Source organism: Andrena cerasifolii, chromosome 15, assembly GCF_050908995.1.
Source record: "Andrena cerasifolii isolate SP2316 chromosome 15, iyAndCera1_principal, whole genome shotgun sequence".
NCBI classification, from domain to species: Eukaryota; Metazoa; Arthropoda; class Insecta; order Hymenoptera; family Andrenidae; genus Andrena; species Andrena cerasifolii.
The window spans coordinates 3,571,843-3,587,500 of NC_135132.1; the positions used below are offsets into that span (position 1 = coordinate 3,571,843).

The 15,658-nt window shown below is 35.3% G+C and overlaps 2 protein-coding genes across 3 annotated transcripts; one reads left to right on the forward strand and one right to left on the reverse strand.

Annotated features, from left to right (window-relative positions):
• Positions 1-265: 265 nt before the first annotated feature.
• On the reverse strand, positions 266-11,779 carry Vimar (visceral mesodermal armadillo-repeats). 2 transcript variants are annotated; one of them, XM_076828222.1, is made up of 10 exons: positions 11,634-11,779; positions 10,899-11,027; positions 9,308-9,538; positions 8,236-8,402; positions 7,851-8,082; positions 6,523-6,669; positions 5,141-5,536; positions 4,935-5,067; positions 3,835-4,100; positions 266-1,185 (listed from the first exon to the last, which is right to left on the reverse strand). In XM_076828222.1, the coding sequence occupies exons 1-10, from the start codon at positions 11,641-11,643 to the stop codon at positions 1,040-1,042; spliced, it is 1,857 nt and encodes a 618-aa protein (XP_076684337.1). In that variant the 5' UTR covers positions 11,644-11,779; the 3' UTR covers positions 266-1,039. The 2 variants fall into 2 exon arrangements, with proteins under 2 accessions (XP_076684337.1, XP_076684336.1); XM_076828221.1 differs by having other exon boundaries at positions 9,308-9,541.
• A 943-nt stretch (positions 11,780-12,722) lies between these two features.
• On the forward strand, positions 12,723-15,596 carry LOC143377239 (transmembrane protein 242). The gene is made up of 2 exons (XM_076828308.1): positions 12,723-12,938; positions 13,914-15,596. Exons 1-2 carry the CDS (start codon positions 12,896-12,898, stop codon positions 14,285-14,287), a joined length of 417 nt encoding a protein of 138 aa, XP_076684423.1. The 5' UTR covers positions 12,723-12,895; the 3' UTR covers positions 14,288-15,596.
• Positions 15,597-15,658: the final 62 nt, after the last annotated feature.

Consider the following 15,658-nt stretch of genomic DNA (forward strand, 5'->3'; position numbering starts at 1 on the left):
TCCTTTCGGTATCAGCGGGCCATTTTACATGAGAAAAAATAGTGGGGTCTGCTGCGCAATTTTTTTTTATTTTGTAAATTAGTGTAATCGAACTGTTTTAAGATTGTGAAATATAACGATAGCAATTTGTTTGCATTTTGTGTAATACCACTGCGTAACTTTCGAACAGTAATGAAAATTGAAAGGGTTAATTCATTGATAATTCTATGCATCTGTAAAATAATTATGTACGTCGAAAATAACAAAACAAATAGAAATCGTTCAATTATCAGAAGTTACTATCTATAGGTTTATTTTAATATTAATCTCACAGTTGGTCTTGTAAACGATACAGTTTGGTCATTTTCCTAAAACTATATACATTTTTCAATTCACAGATGTAGTAACATTTTTTTTTCATAGCTAGTCAACTGATTGGTCACATTTAAGTCGCAGTTAAATAGTTTAGAAAACATTTCGCTTAATCGGTAATGTACAAATCAATTGTATTCACTTCAATTAATTAAACAATCAAGTGCTTAACTAAATATTTAGAATGACTACATAAGGCATTTTATTAAAAAAATACCGAAATGCTGGTTTCAAGCATTTCGGATTAAATTATGAGACATTGTATAAAATATGAGTTTAAAAATCTTAGACTTCTCTACAAGGTTTGTTGTTATTTATAATCGTGTACATCGGACATACAAAAATATTGCTTTCCATGCAAAATGATTGTACATTTATATCTCAGTAAAGATGCCAGTAACACGAAAATAGGAAGAATTCGTAACGAATAACGGGATATGTTAAAATAATGACGAATTATAAAATCTTAGAGGAGAGGTGGCTTTATCATCATTCAATATAAAAACTATATTGAGATTTAACAGAGATGGCTATAAATTGTACATTCATAATGCAACCATGTCACAGTGGTCGATAGTACATTATTAATACATACAAAATTGTTCACATTCGAATATAAAGAATGATTCTTAATCAGAAATGAATTTTATATTCTAGATGCCCATACCTTATAGAACATTATACACATTTAATTTTCAGGTTTGTCCGTTACCGAATTAATTCGGTCACAAATTTTTTCTAATTTCTCCCGAAGAGTTGAATCTTCTTTGACTTTGATCATATTTTCAGATAATGTCTTAATGTTAGTTTTCCCCAGATGTTCTCTCAATACATCTGAAATTTAAATATAAATTTGTAACATCGTTCGCGTGAAACAGTGGAAAATTAGTAAATTATTAATTAGCGTATCAACGTGTCTCAGTATATTACTAATAGTGCATCATTAATTCGTTAATTACTTGTTATATTCTCTAGCTTGAAGAAACGTATAGAAAGACTGAAAAAGGAGTGGTGAATAAAATTGTAATAGAAAAGATTTTAGTAGTATACAACGGATAGATCTTGAGCTACACTGATTTGAATCTAAATTTTAATTGAGATGCCGCCGGCATTATCGTTACCCAATGTATACCACGAGGAGGGAGTAACGTTTTACTTAGCTTTCGCAATGCGTACGACTAATAATTACTCGGAAACAGAATGAGGAGTGTTTACAGACGAATGTTTGCACACAAGTGTTTACGGATAACGCTACTGCCGGCGGCATGTCAACTTTGGAAGTTCGTATCTCGGTATTAAACGTTTCGATATCAGTTATAAGAATTGAAATAAAAAATACAGGTTCCCATTTAAAAATTTAAAAGTGACCCTCGCAGGGCTTTCCAATGTCATCGCAAGGTCACACAAATACCAGCATATGTCCCTCTCGATTCCTACGACATTTTTCCGCATCATTTGCGAACACCCTTTGCGTATTTGCCAACATACAGCATTTATTAGATATTCATAATCTATAAAATTCTAGTGTGCTCCTTGCTTTTGCGATAAGTATCACCCAACTTTATGTATTAATCATAACGAAAGTATTAATGAAACAGAGCATTAATAATACAATAATTAGAAACAAATCAACTCTAAAGCGTCAGTGCAACCAATGGGATATTTATACAATGAAATAAAATATAAAATATATATCGGAGAAGGTAACCACCTCCTAATCAGCTTCGGTACGATTTCAATTGAAATTACCAGTTACGCATTTCAAGATGTGGTCGGGGAAAAACTTTAACATTCAATACCTCATAAAGTATTACGCATATATCAGTAGCTTCAGTATGTGAAGCTCTATCACTGTGCAAAAGCTCATTGGAAAGTCACAGTTACACCTCGGGACAGTGACGGATTTAACAGGGCGGCCGATGAGCAGTTGCCGCCTGGGCCCCCCAAGGCCCCATCTTGAATAAAATTATAATTGTATCCAAACTATATTATTTTTGTACTACTACACTAAGACCGTTTTTAGTAAATTAACTCTACATTTTCCTGAAAAATGGGCCCCTTCAGAAGGCCCCCTAGGGCCCCATCCTTAAAAAAATCGATTTTATCCGAACTATATTCTTTTCAGTACTACTACCCTTAGCCCGCTTTATTAAACTACCTCTTCATTTTCCCGAAAAAAATGGGCCCCTCAGAACGTTTCCCACCTGGGCCTTTTTTCTTAAATCCGCCACTGCCTCGGGACCTTTCCTTGTCAGCTTTGACTCCCCTAGGTGTTGCGAGGATAGAATCTAGGAACGTTGCGCTCCGACAAGTCTCTACCGAGCGAACATCTAACATGCCGACCTGGCTCGGCGGCTGTATAAACTAATCTTTAATTAAGCGCTCGCCCCCCCCCTCCCCCCCTCTTGGACTCATTCGGTCGAGAGTGAGAGAACCCGAGAGCGAACAAGAGCGGACGAAAGAGTCGTCGCGATATTAGGGGCCGTCCTTAAATTACGTAAGGGTAATTTCTACGAATACTTACCCCCTCCCTCCCCCAGTATAAGAATTCGTAAGATTTGATATTCCAACCCCCTCCTTACGTAATATTTTTTACACTTAATTTTTTTTAGTTATTAAAATTCATTTAAAGGTTTATATAATTCATTTAACTTGGTTTCGGGAAATTTAAACTAAAACTACTTTTCTGGAACATTAATGATAGAATTTGTATTTATTTAAAATTAGGTTAAACAATATTACGTAAGACGCTACCTGAATCCCCCCTTGTAAGAAAACGTAAGAAATTCGCGATCCCCCCCCCCCCCCAAAAAAAAAGCCTTACGTAATTTAAGGACGACCCCTTACCGTCTGCTAAGAAGGTGCGTTTTTTGATGCTGACGCTTGACGCTCGTTTTGAGCGTCAAAACCAATCACGTGACCGACGCTCAGCCAATGAACAAGCAAGTCAGAGCAAGTCAGAGCAAGTCAGAGCAAGTCAGAGCAAGTCAGAGCAAGTCAGAGCAAGTCAGAAATGCACGAGCGTTAACGAGAGTAAACCGAGTTTAGCTTTTCCACTTGATGCTGAAAGTCAGGTGGACCGGTCACGTGACTGGTTTTGACGCTCAAAACGAGCGTCGAGCGTCAGCATGAAATCGCATCTTGAAATCGTACCTTGAAAGAGACAAAATATAATGCGATGCGAGCCGCTATTGAATGCGCTATATATTGGTTCGCACAGACAGAGCGGGACAGAGTATCTTACTTTCTCTCTTTCGTAGCAGACGATAGTGTGCGACGCGTCGGCTCTTTCGCCCCCTCACGCTCGCCCCCGAAATCTTCGAAATCGTCGACGCTATTCGTTAATCGCTCGCCGCCAACCCCGAGCCGCGAGCCTATAGCGAGAGATTATTGTATACGTTTTACAATATCATTGCTATACAACATAAAATAAGTATGTCAATTTTCAAACATGAACTGCAAAAGAAATATAATTTAAAGTACCTGACTCGGTAATAGTATCCAATAGAGATAAAACATTGTGCAGAATTGGTGCTTCTGGACTGTTTGCGGCATCGAAAAATCTACACAGTTTTTCTCCAATGTCAGCCTCAACCAGAGGCTTTCCACATTCATATAAACAGGTCGTGGTTAATATTATTAAGCTAATTAAGGCTTCGTTCTGCATTCGGACGTGTTGCGAAATTAACATTTTCACTAAGTGTGCCACTGCTCCGTGTTGTATCATCAAAAGTGCGATTTCCTTATTCCTAGTTAGAAGAAACAAAATGAAAATTATAAGCGTATATTATAAGAGGATCATATTTGTATAAAAAACTATACGGACAAATGCTATGCAAAAGAAGAGTGATATGTCGTTTCACTTGAAAATTGTGTTTATAATATTCTGGTCAATTTAAACCATTTGCTCTTTTAACAATTCTTTCTTAGGGACGTAAGACGTATTTCCAAATAGGAATGTTTACAAAATATTAAAAATTAATTAATATACAAGACGTCAAAGTGAGTGCTTGCGTAATACACGCCTCCATCTCGTGAACGCGATTCCGATTGACCGACTCATCTAAGAGCAAAATCGCTGTATATGAGTATTCTTCAACTCAAACTCTACAATGTGGAACTCGGTCGAAGAATTTAAATAAAAATTCACGGAGTTATACAACAAATACCAAATTTGAAGGATTTTACTGAAGTAAATCTATGATAAATGCTGTCTTAAATGTTGTTAAAGTTAAGCGATCTTAATGAGCGAGGACCACATTGTGGAGAAAAGTGTTTTGTAGGTTCAGTTAAAATTCCAACAAAAAATATCGATCCGTTCTCAAGTTACGATGTTCACCGTCTTGAGAAACACGGTTTTGAGAAAACCGGCTTTGAAGCCCGCCGCGGCGCGTTTACTCTCAATTTTTCGAATTTCTCAATGAAATGTTTTTAAAAATACTTCTAAGACTTGTGGCTACCATAAACAATCGAAGAAAAATTTCTGGGGAAGCGAAACTAAATAGTGAAACTAGGCAGAAGTTGTGCGACAAGTTAATAGAGAATATAAATTTAAATACAATAAATTAGAAAAATACAGCGACCTGTTATTAGTAATCAGCCAAGCGATCAAGCGATTCGCTTCCCCTTGAACACCAGAGTGATCCTCAACATTACACCACTCTACAGTTTTCTTTATTAAATCCGTTTTCCTCCCTAGCTGTATCGCAGCTTCGGCTGTAAAAATTATATTCAAAGAAATATTTGGAAGAAATTAATTGTTTTAAATACTTGTGAAGTGCAATCTTACATTGACCATCGATAACGATCCTTAAAGTGCCCAGCAATTTAAAGATCACGGAATACGATGGAATATCCAACATCGAATACAAAACGTCTATTAGCCCATCCTTCAATATTACAGACTTATTATCGGAAGGAATAACAAGGTTCCTCAAAGCGCTCAGTAAAGCATGTTGAAACCTTATGTCAGCAGTGTTTGTACTATTGTTTCGGAGCAGTCTAAGAAGATTACAGTGAACACCTTGCGCGACCATTAGCTTGCAGTGGGCATCGCTGCGCGCGAAATTACCCATTGCCAGTACCGCTGTGATTTGCAAATCTTTGTCTTCGCTTTCCAGCCATTCAACTAGTTTCTTATACACAACACCGTTACTGTTATTATACAGGCTGTTCATACTCTTGTCTGAAAGCAATGCGTCATTTACATCCGTTTTATTTTAATATATACGAAGCCATATTTAAAATACGATAATTCACATTGAACATCGTGTAACGACCATTTGAGTAATTATATTAGTTTTAAGGAGACATTCTACTCTCTCGGTCGAAAAATTGGCCACTTTTCAGTGATGGTTTTTATAATAAAATACACACTTAAAGTTTTCGAATTTTGGGGGGTATATTGTACTACTCTTGAAGTACAAGAAAAAATCTTTGTTGTTTTTGTTTATTTCACTTGTTTATGTACTTAAATATTTTGCAGTGAAGTTGGCGTTTTCAGAATCGTTGGCGGTTGAAATTTCGGACGACTGGATCATCGGAAACAAAAAAACCAAACATATTTTTAATTTGCAGGAGTATGGCTATCTCGCTAACCACAAGTATCTTAAGATTTTTTAATATTTTTCCACCTTTTATTTTCTATTAAACAGAAAAGAAATGCCCTTTTCGGTAGTTTCAACTTTGATCGACTCCCATTTTAATAATTTTGGTTCGAAATTGTTCTTTCGTGGAAAGCGAGATGCGAATTAGAAATATGTTTGGTTTTTTTATTTCCGATGATCCAGTCGTCCGAAATTTCAACCGCCAGCAATTCTGAAGCCGTCAACTTCACTGCGAAATATTTATAAAAACAAATAAAATAAATAAAAACAACAAAGATTTTTTCTTGTATTTCAAGAATGGTAGAATATACCCCCAGAAATTCGAAAACATTTTTCGGCCGAGAGAGTAGAATGTCTCCTTAATCTAGAAATGTTACAGTGGAATCTTTTCGCAAGGTATTTACCAAAGCCTTTATAAATAATTATTGGCCATTATTGCGCGTTTTAAATTATCATTTTACTTATCACAAATCTACATAGAATGGTCGTTACAAGTCGGGAAACAAGTTCTTGTACGTTTCAATAGTAATTTCTGTTATTAATAAGTGTTGTCTTATTAACATACCTCCAGTTATTATACAAACGATCAGGTTACAAGCAATTTTTAATCCAGACCTGGTCTCTTCATCTGTACAATATGGACTGTGCTTCTCCAGAAGCTTTAACAGCAACTCGCATACACCTCCTTTCGCGAGCAACAATTTTACATTTTCTAAAATTGAAGTAGACATTAATATATTCGTCAAGAGAAACAGAATGAAATAATTAAATCCACTGTACAACTATCTCTTGTTAATTCATTTACTTTTCTATGAATTTTATGAAACTTCGATAAAATATGTGATTTTGTTCCTAGTAGTGTAGCCACATTTTATATTAAAAATATATAAAATTATCGTAAATTATGTTCCGAGTATCTATACTATTATATAAAGAGAGAACCGATTTTTATGTTCGGGCAAAACTCAGGACCTATTGAACACGATTGTCCTCAAATTTTAACACGTTATTCCTGGATGCTCTAGGATGGACATACTTTGTGGTAGCACGTCTTAAAAACGCGTTATTAAGGGGGTAGGTTACCCTCGATAGCACTAAAAAAGGCCTTTTTTCAAACGCAAATTGTAAAGTGATAAATAAGAGTAGAGAGAACGTTTTTTTTAGTTTTAATTGTTATTCTATGAGCTTTAACACCAAAAAAGAAAAGTCTAAATATCTCTATGTACATAAAAGTACAGTAAAATCTCGAAAACCGCTCCAACGATTTGGGTGAAAATTTAATGAGATGCAGAAAACCATTTCCTACGATGTGTCGGGAGCAGATTTTCGAGAAAAAAAATAATACATTTTTATGTTGAAAAATACGATATTATCGATTTCTTGTATGAAAAATATAATAATTTCTCCATCTCATTAAATTTTCATCCAAATCGTTGGAGCGGTTTTCGAGATTTTATGTTCACCATGAAACGGTGCACCGCGTTCACGCTCTTACGGTTTTACTCACAACTTTTATGTACATAGAGATAGCCGTTTAGCCGTCTAAAATCGGGAGACTTTCGGATATGTATGCATAACTTCCGAAAAACAATAGTTTTTTAACTGAAACTTTTTTTTTAAGTAGTTCATAACACTATGTAAAGATAGTAAAAAAACGGGAAATCTTCATCAAGCCGTTGACTTGTAAAAAAATCCAAAAAATGTACACATTTTCCGCGGGTTCAAACGGGTATACCCCCTTAATTCTAAGAAACGTGAATCAGTCACGCTAATATCTCGGGCGAGGCCGAGACGGGGGACGCTAGTAAATTCATAAAGTTCATTACATTATAACAGAAACAAAGTTCGGAAATTTAAAACATTCAAAATTGTATCTTGTAATCGTTTAGTTACCATCTTCTGCTTGACCATAAAGAAGTTCTAAACACATTTCAGAAAGCTCCAATGATGTGTCGCTGGCCAGGATGTCTACAAAGATTTTTGTGAGTCTTTCATCTAGGAACACTATGTTAGCATCGTCCAATATTCCCAGTATCAGAAGAGCGTGCATTGCAGCCTCTCCACCTGTAGTTCCATCGATCTCCAAAATACTACAGATAATGGGTACAGTGTCTTGTTTCAATGCCTGAGAAAGTTTTCCTACAATTAATCGTCACTAATGCACTAGCATGTAATTTTAGGAAATTACATTATTTACAATTAATATATTAATCTGTACATTGCGAATATGTTGGCAAGATACGCAAAGATTACATAATCAAATCAGAAAACATTGTACCTCTGTATGAAGAGACGATCGGTCAATAAGGAAATTCAGTAGAAATCCTGCTGCAACGTTACGAAGAAACGGTGCACCTTCTACATTTTCCAGTGCAACGCTTTTCTTCAATAGTGCCAGGATCGACTTCAATCCATTCTGATCTTCAACGAATTTCTTACCATTTTCTGTAATAATGTTTTAAAATTTATTAATGCAACGCAAGCTTGTATCATTGTCGCATTGAAATAAACATTTGCTAGTCTAAACATGCAGTTCTTTCATTGAATTTTGCATCTATATCGTTATTAGAATTTATCGTTCTTTAGAATGCTTTACCAAATTTATTGCTATATGAAACTTTTTAAGTCATATTAAAATCTTGTGACTCGAAATTGTGTGGCCGACGAAATAAAGTTTACATCCTTTAAAATCGCATAACTTTTTTAGAATTGGTCCAAACGACTTGAGTTTTTTTTGTGAGAAGCTAGAAGGATTAGTTTGCTAAGTTCCGTCGTTTTGAAAAAAATTACAATTGGTCGGAACGGCAAAAAAAAATAGTAAAGGTCGTTTTTTAAACTTTTTTTTCTGAGGCTGTAATAAAAATTCAACAATCGCGTTTGTAGAGTTGAATAAGTTGTATACATGCCTAAAATTTCATTAAAATCGGTTAACGTTGCTCTGAGCTACAAACGCTTAAAGATCGCAGAATAAGGTCGAAAATCGCGAAATTTAAGCGTTTATAGCTCAGAGCAACGTTAACCGGTTTTGATGAAATTTTGAACATGTATACAACTTTCTTAAATCTACAAACGGGGTTTATAAAACAACCTTTGTTGCTTTGACAGTTCGCGTCTCGCTGAACTGTCCGCACGGCGGACATGCCACGCTCCACGCGAAATCTTGCAAATTTGGAACGTACACTCCAAACCTGCGGATCTGGCGCGCGCGTTTAGAGTGTTGCGCTTTGAACATCACGCTCCAGGAGCGCGTCCAAGCCTGAAGGTTTGGAGCGGCCGTGTAAAGCCGGCTATTCACTTTAATGTTAGCTACATGAACAAAATGTGGGGCATTAGGAGTTAAAGCTCCCTACCATTCTCGTAACAAATATTTCCTAAAGCCCTGGAAGTCTGCGTCAATACGTCAATGTGATCATCCTTTAAGAGATCCATTAGGGCAGTTACCAAGTCTGTACTGGTGCATTTCTCTCTTCCCCTTTCGCTTTTGGCAATCTCAGCAATTGCCTTGGCGGTCTTTGCAATGATCTCTTTAGATTCGTGGCGCAACAGAGTTAGGAAGACGTCATCTATCGTGAACTCCAGAGCTTCTAAAAGAAAAACCGATTAAATATTAAAATTGAAAAACAGAATAATCCGCCAGATAAAATACATTCTATGTTATGTATAATATTTAGTGGCATTATAATCTTTGCCCAAATGTAACATATTTAGTCCTGTAATTTTTGATAATTCCTCCTAATCACTAATTCCTATTTTACGCTCTGCGTATTTACAATACTGTTAATAGTATACACATTATTTTTCCTTAAATAAGAATTTTAAAATATTAACTCATCTTTCTCCTTTCATAAAAAATAGACTTGTTATACATTCCTCACATTAGTTAACGGATCAACTCTAGGAATCCGAAAAATAGGGGCAAGTTCACACGGTCATAACTCCGGCAAAAATAGTCGTATCGATATTTTGAAAATATGGTTTGAAAGCGTGGAATCCCTACTTTCAGCTGCTTCGTTCAGATTTTAGCTGTATTACTTTTCGGGAAAGTTATAACGATATAAAGAGCACTTGGTCAATTTTTAAAAAATTTCTTCAACTTGCAAAAGTTCCACGGGGAGTATGAAATTTTTTACACTAATTCCATTTACACCAGTCGAAAGCGGCTACTTTCCTCTGTAAAGAGAGACTAATAAATTTCTTGTGCGATTTTTTTTGGCTGAATTATTCAACTTCGAAGCAAAACCCCGTTTTTTTTACTTTAATTGCTTCTAGCAAGCAAAGGAATCATCGTAGAACGTGCATAAAAAAAGCAATAGAAAGATCAGTCTTTCTTTTTTAAGACGCATTTGTGACTTTTTCGATTCGGTTAAAATTTCGGTCTATGAGGTCCTTTCGAAAATATGCTTGAAAATTGCACAAATTCCATTTTTTCTTCAACTCGCTGTATCTCCGCGGGGGATTACCGGAACATCAATGTCTTAGGCTCATTTTGAAGCGGAGAGTCTCCAGATTCTTTTGAGTTATGACCATGTGAACTTGCCCCTATTTTTCGGGTTTTTAGAGGTGATCCTTTAATTAATGTGAGGAGTGTATACACCTTTTAATTACAGATGTTCTTTTTGATTATTATTAGCATTAATAATCAAAGTGTAAGATAAATAAAGCAGAAAGTTCGGCATCATGCATATATTACAAAAAAGAAAAACAATATAATCAAGACCATATTCTTTTAATATCTTGGATTGTATCATATTTTTCTATATTTTTTAAATTGAACATTAACTGTTTAACAAAGCACTGGAACTACTGTGCTTCTCATGTTTAATAAAATAGCCATATTGGGTGAATCTGAACGAGAAATAATAATATTAATATACCACTGCGTGCCTCGAGTTTTAATTACAGTATCTTAAATTTAAACGGATAAAACAAAATTGTGAAAACCTCCAATGGACGTTTTGCTAACATTAACAATGGAATCTAAAACTTGGATGATGTCTTCGATCTCCTTCTCCGATTTTACAACAAATCGTAGCTCTTCGACTAGCTTATCGATGTTGTGCTTTAATTCGCCTGAAACAGAATGTTACTTCAATGTTAATAAACGCAAGTTTTATTACACATATGGCAAATGAAATAGATATTTTATACAAAACATTGCGAATGAAAATCTGCGAATACTTTGATGTTTAATGTTACATAGTTTAATTATGATTAACAAGAAGTTACTTGTTCAATTAATTTGAGGGCTTATTTCTAGAATTCGTACCCTAATGAATTTCGCTCACAAGGAATGCTTGTTTTTGCAAATTACGCGTATTTTGTATACACACATTTCTCGTATTATTAAAAGGTTGGCGTAAATATGTAACTCGAAAACACTAATTTTCAAAAATGTTTAACATGAAATTTGAATGCTCGAATGTCTAATATTTACTTTTATATCTCTCTTCAACTTTCTTCTTTAAAAAACATAATTTTCCTGTATTAAGACACTATGTGTAGAAAACGTATTTCTTAAAGCAACTTTTCGAAATAAGTATATGTAAAGGGAAATGAATTATCAGTCATTAAATTTAGTGACATCAAATATTCTTATGTCAAAGTGACATTTTAATTAAACGAACAATGTGCATTCCTGTCTATAACGTTATTTTAAATCATTCTTTTCTACCGTACCTTCCGTCATTTTTCTTATGTTAACTTCAATTATTAAACAAACTGAGTATCCCTTCGAAATTAATTACAATATTTATTTAACAGAAATGAGCATCTTTAAAGAATCTCCCATACACTACAACTTGGTAGATGAGCATGGGGCAGGCTAAATTGTTTCTCTAGTACGGAAGCGCCTACGCTCCACCTTCATGCACAATCGTGCAATATAGGGGTGTTCGATTCCGATTCGATTCTTCAGAAAATCGATTCTCTTGGTTACAAGATCGATCTTTTGAATCGTTTCTTTGGTATCCGATTTTCCCCAGAATCGATTCGTTGATGTTGTTGCGAGTTGCGATTCTCGCTCTAGCGGCGTTTAGCGCAAGCTCTTAGAGCGCGAAGTTCGAACTTTAAAGAGTTAAGGACGAAGTTTATTACATTAGAAATTTGTCTTCGCCTCCTTCCTTATCGCTCGAAAACAATGTATTAATTTAAAAAGAGGAACGAACGTACGAAGAAGCCTGTTTCTTCGCCTCGCAATTCATCACCGACGTTGTAAAAGCACGGACGTGTTACAATAAAGCCCAACCTTTGATCAATCTTTAAATATCTATGTTCGTTTCTTAATGGTTCAGGTTAATATTCAATAATCAAATTCAGTTCAGTTCAACAATCTTTATTTGGTTCAAAGTTATTCGTTACTAGTTGTCTTGTTCCATCAACTTCGCACGATTCGCGAGCAGAACCCTTTTGGGTTCCACGGACATCGGACCACTTTGAAATTCCCTCAAACAGTCAGAATTCCCAGCCGGCCCCACAACAGAGGTAGTACTGTTTCTGGCGCAACTTCACACCGTTCCGTTCCGGGAGCGACGAGTTGAGGTTATGTGCCATTTTGGAGCAAAACCGGAAATAACATAACCTAAACGTTTATCTATCTCTTTCTATCAGTATTTCTCTCTCTTTCTGTCAGTATATCTGTCTCTTTCTTTTTTTACAGTTTCTTTCTGTCTACTTCCGCTTTTGCTCCAAATCGCGGCAACCAATCAGCGACGACACACGTTGTTCCGATCACTTCCTAGAGAATCACTATGGCAGATAGCCTTTAAGTGGTGGATTATTAATCGGCAGTAACCGGGACTTCATGCGGAGGTGAAGGAATCGGCCGTTTGTAAACTGAGGTTTTTTGGAGTTCCTTCGTAAATTCCAATATCTGTTATTATTATTGTAAAATCACGATATATGATACGATACATAATATATTACAATATAAAGCAGTAATCATGTCTAATAAAGACAATGAGAAAGATAAAACAATGTTTTGGGGTAGGTGTATGTTACAAAAGCAGCAATTTATTGCATTCAGTTTTGTGGATAGACGAAGTCTTTAATTAATTATTTTTGGATGAATTAAACTCGTGCGGAACGTAAACCCATGTATAAAATATTATTACTTCCTCTCGTGCCACGTTATTCATTCTTAATTATATCATACTTATTGAATCTATCTACACGCAGAAACAAATTTAAGAAAACTGTATCCTTTTACTCTAATAAAGAAATTTCTAATAAACTTATCTAAATACATATGCCGGCTGTATTTTATTTAAAAGACACCTGATCAGAGGTTAAGGATTTTTCATAAAGAAACTTGAAGAATTATTCCATAGCTAGAAATTAGTTGAAATATGCGGGAGTATTTTATTACGAACCACTTGATTTTGTTCCAGTTCCTTTATTATTCGCCTCGCATCTTTTTCATTTTCGGTTCGTTACGAGCTAATGCTAAAGCTTCTAGGTTAACATTCTTATTATTTTCATACACAGATATTTATATTAAATACATTTTCATTTCGTGCTTCCAATACCCTTGTTGCAATTTATAACAACAATTTTATGCAATACTTATCAAAAGTTTAGTCACAAAATTACGATACAATAATGCAAAGAATTTTAAAGTTATGTGAAATACGATATACAGACATAACTCTGATTTTAAAATTTGGTTAAAAATGGAACAGAATGACATATCATCATCATTGTTTGGTGAACTAAAAATATATTTGAGGATACATTTTTTATCCTAAGCACGATATCTGGTATTTGAAATAATTAGAAGGAAATAGAAGAGATATTCCCTATATTATATTTAAAAGCATGAGAAATCTATTGTTGCAATTTTATGTTCACTAATATTTTTTGGTGTATCAAATAGTAAAAATATTTGAAGTGGACAGAGAAGCTGCTCCTCTCTGCATATTCCTTAAAGAAAGATACAAGTGTTATAACTTTGTGTTACAGCTGGAGCTTTTGCAATTGGAACAGCAGGAATGGCTGGCCTACTTGGTTTCTCAAATGCCCTAGCGTCGTGTAAGCAAGAAGATACAAAGAACTTTGATGCAGGTCTTCAGGGAGGGAAAGGTTTACCAGAGTCAGGAGTAGCGCTAGCTAGGAGAGCTTTTTTCTGGGGTTCCGTATGGGCAATTAGCGTCTGCGGATTGTCTGTTTATGGGGTATGGAAGATTATTGGATCTCCAACTGCCGAAGAATTTAGAACGACTGTTAAAGCCTTTGTAGGAACTAAAGACAGGCCCCCTACGAGTAGAGTTGACTTCGAGAACCTTACTGATCTTATGAAATATGTCTCTGAAGAGTGGGGGAAGGAAAGCAAGTAATGTCGCTTATTTATGAATTGGAAGGGAGAAAAGAAGGGGTCAGAACCATAACCACCCACAATTATTTCGTACACAGAATAGAACATCTGAAATATTACAGGTTGTTTTACTTGCAACGAGTATCCACAAAAGTGCATAATTCGTTTTCATACATTACAGTTCCTTGTAATCATACATTATACAGGATACCATTGTTAATAACATTAATCAGTATTTATATGCGAATAAACACTAGTTTACATTTGGGCGTTTGAATATTATTTGGTTACACCGGTTCTCGTTAGATCACCGAGGTTGAGCGTCACGGGGCGGTGTACTGGGGAAAGATGGGTGACCGAGAGACCAATCACCACCCTTTTTCTTCTCCCGGTGCGCTGCTGCTGCTGGGACCCGAAGGATAGAGGAAGGGAAAAAATTGGAAACGACTTTTTAATGTTCGTTGGACAATATAAGCAAAATGCTTGAAACGCCATCCTGTGTAAATATAGCACAGGAAAAACAAAATACAAAAAAATATCACATTTCGTTATGAAATCTTGTAATTATGCGAGAATGCCTCGAATACTTTCAATTTAAGTATTTAAACTTGTATGACAACGTAAATATAACATTTTATATTTTTCATTAAATCTTCGTGGAAATACTAATAATGAGTCGGCAAAGTTTTCCCGATGAAAACGAGCCCAAACACGATTTCATTCAGACTATTTTCATTTATACAATATGCATTTGCTCCCGCCATTTGTGAAAATTAAACATTTTATATTTTTCATTAAATCTTCGTGAAAATACTAATAATGAGTCGGCAAAGTTTTCCCGATGAAAACGAGCCCAAACACGATTTCATTCGGACTATTTTCATTTATACAATATGCATTTGCTTCCGCGAAGATTTTATGAAAAATATCAAAATGTGAAATCTTACTTTTCATTAGTGAGTAACGCGTCTGATGTCAGATTTAGAGCTCTCAGTTGCCAGGAGCTACACGTGCAACACAAGTCACTCATCCCGGTCGGATGTTAGCAAATAGGGATAACTTGGGGCTATATAGCGAGGGTGAAAATGAAAGCTATAGAAAGGGAATACTGGTATCGAATGTGTATTTCGGAATTGTACGAACGGAACAAGATTTGTCAGTCGAACATTGGTCCAAAGATTTTGTCGCATCCATCGGTATAGCTATAAGTCTATGAATTGTGAATATTAAATTGCTACTAATATTCTGCAAATAGAATTGTATATATCAATGTACATAGAAGTGTAAATTGAACAATATTTTCTGTATAACAATAAACTTGTATTTACAACCATTCTAAAGTCTTAATGGGTATTCCAAGCTCTTAGTTATGAATATTGCTGATGCTGCAGAA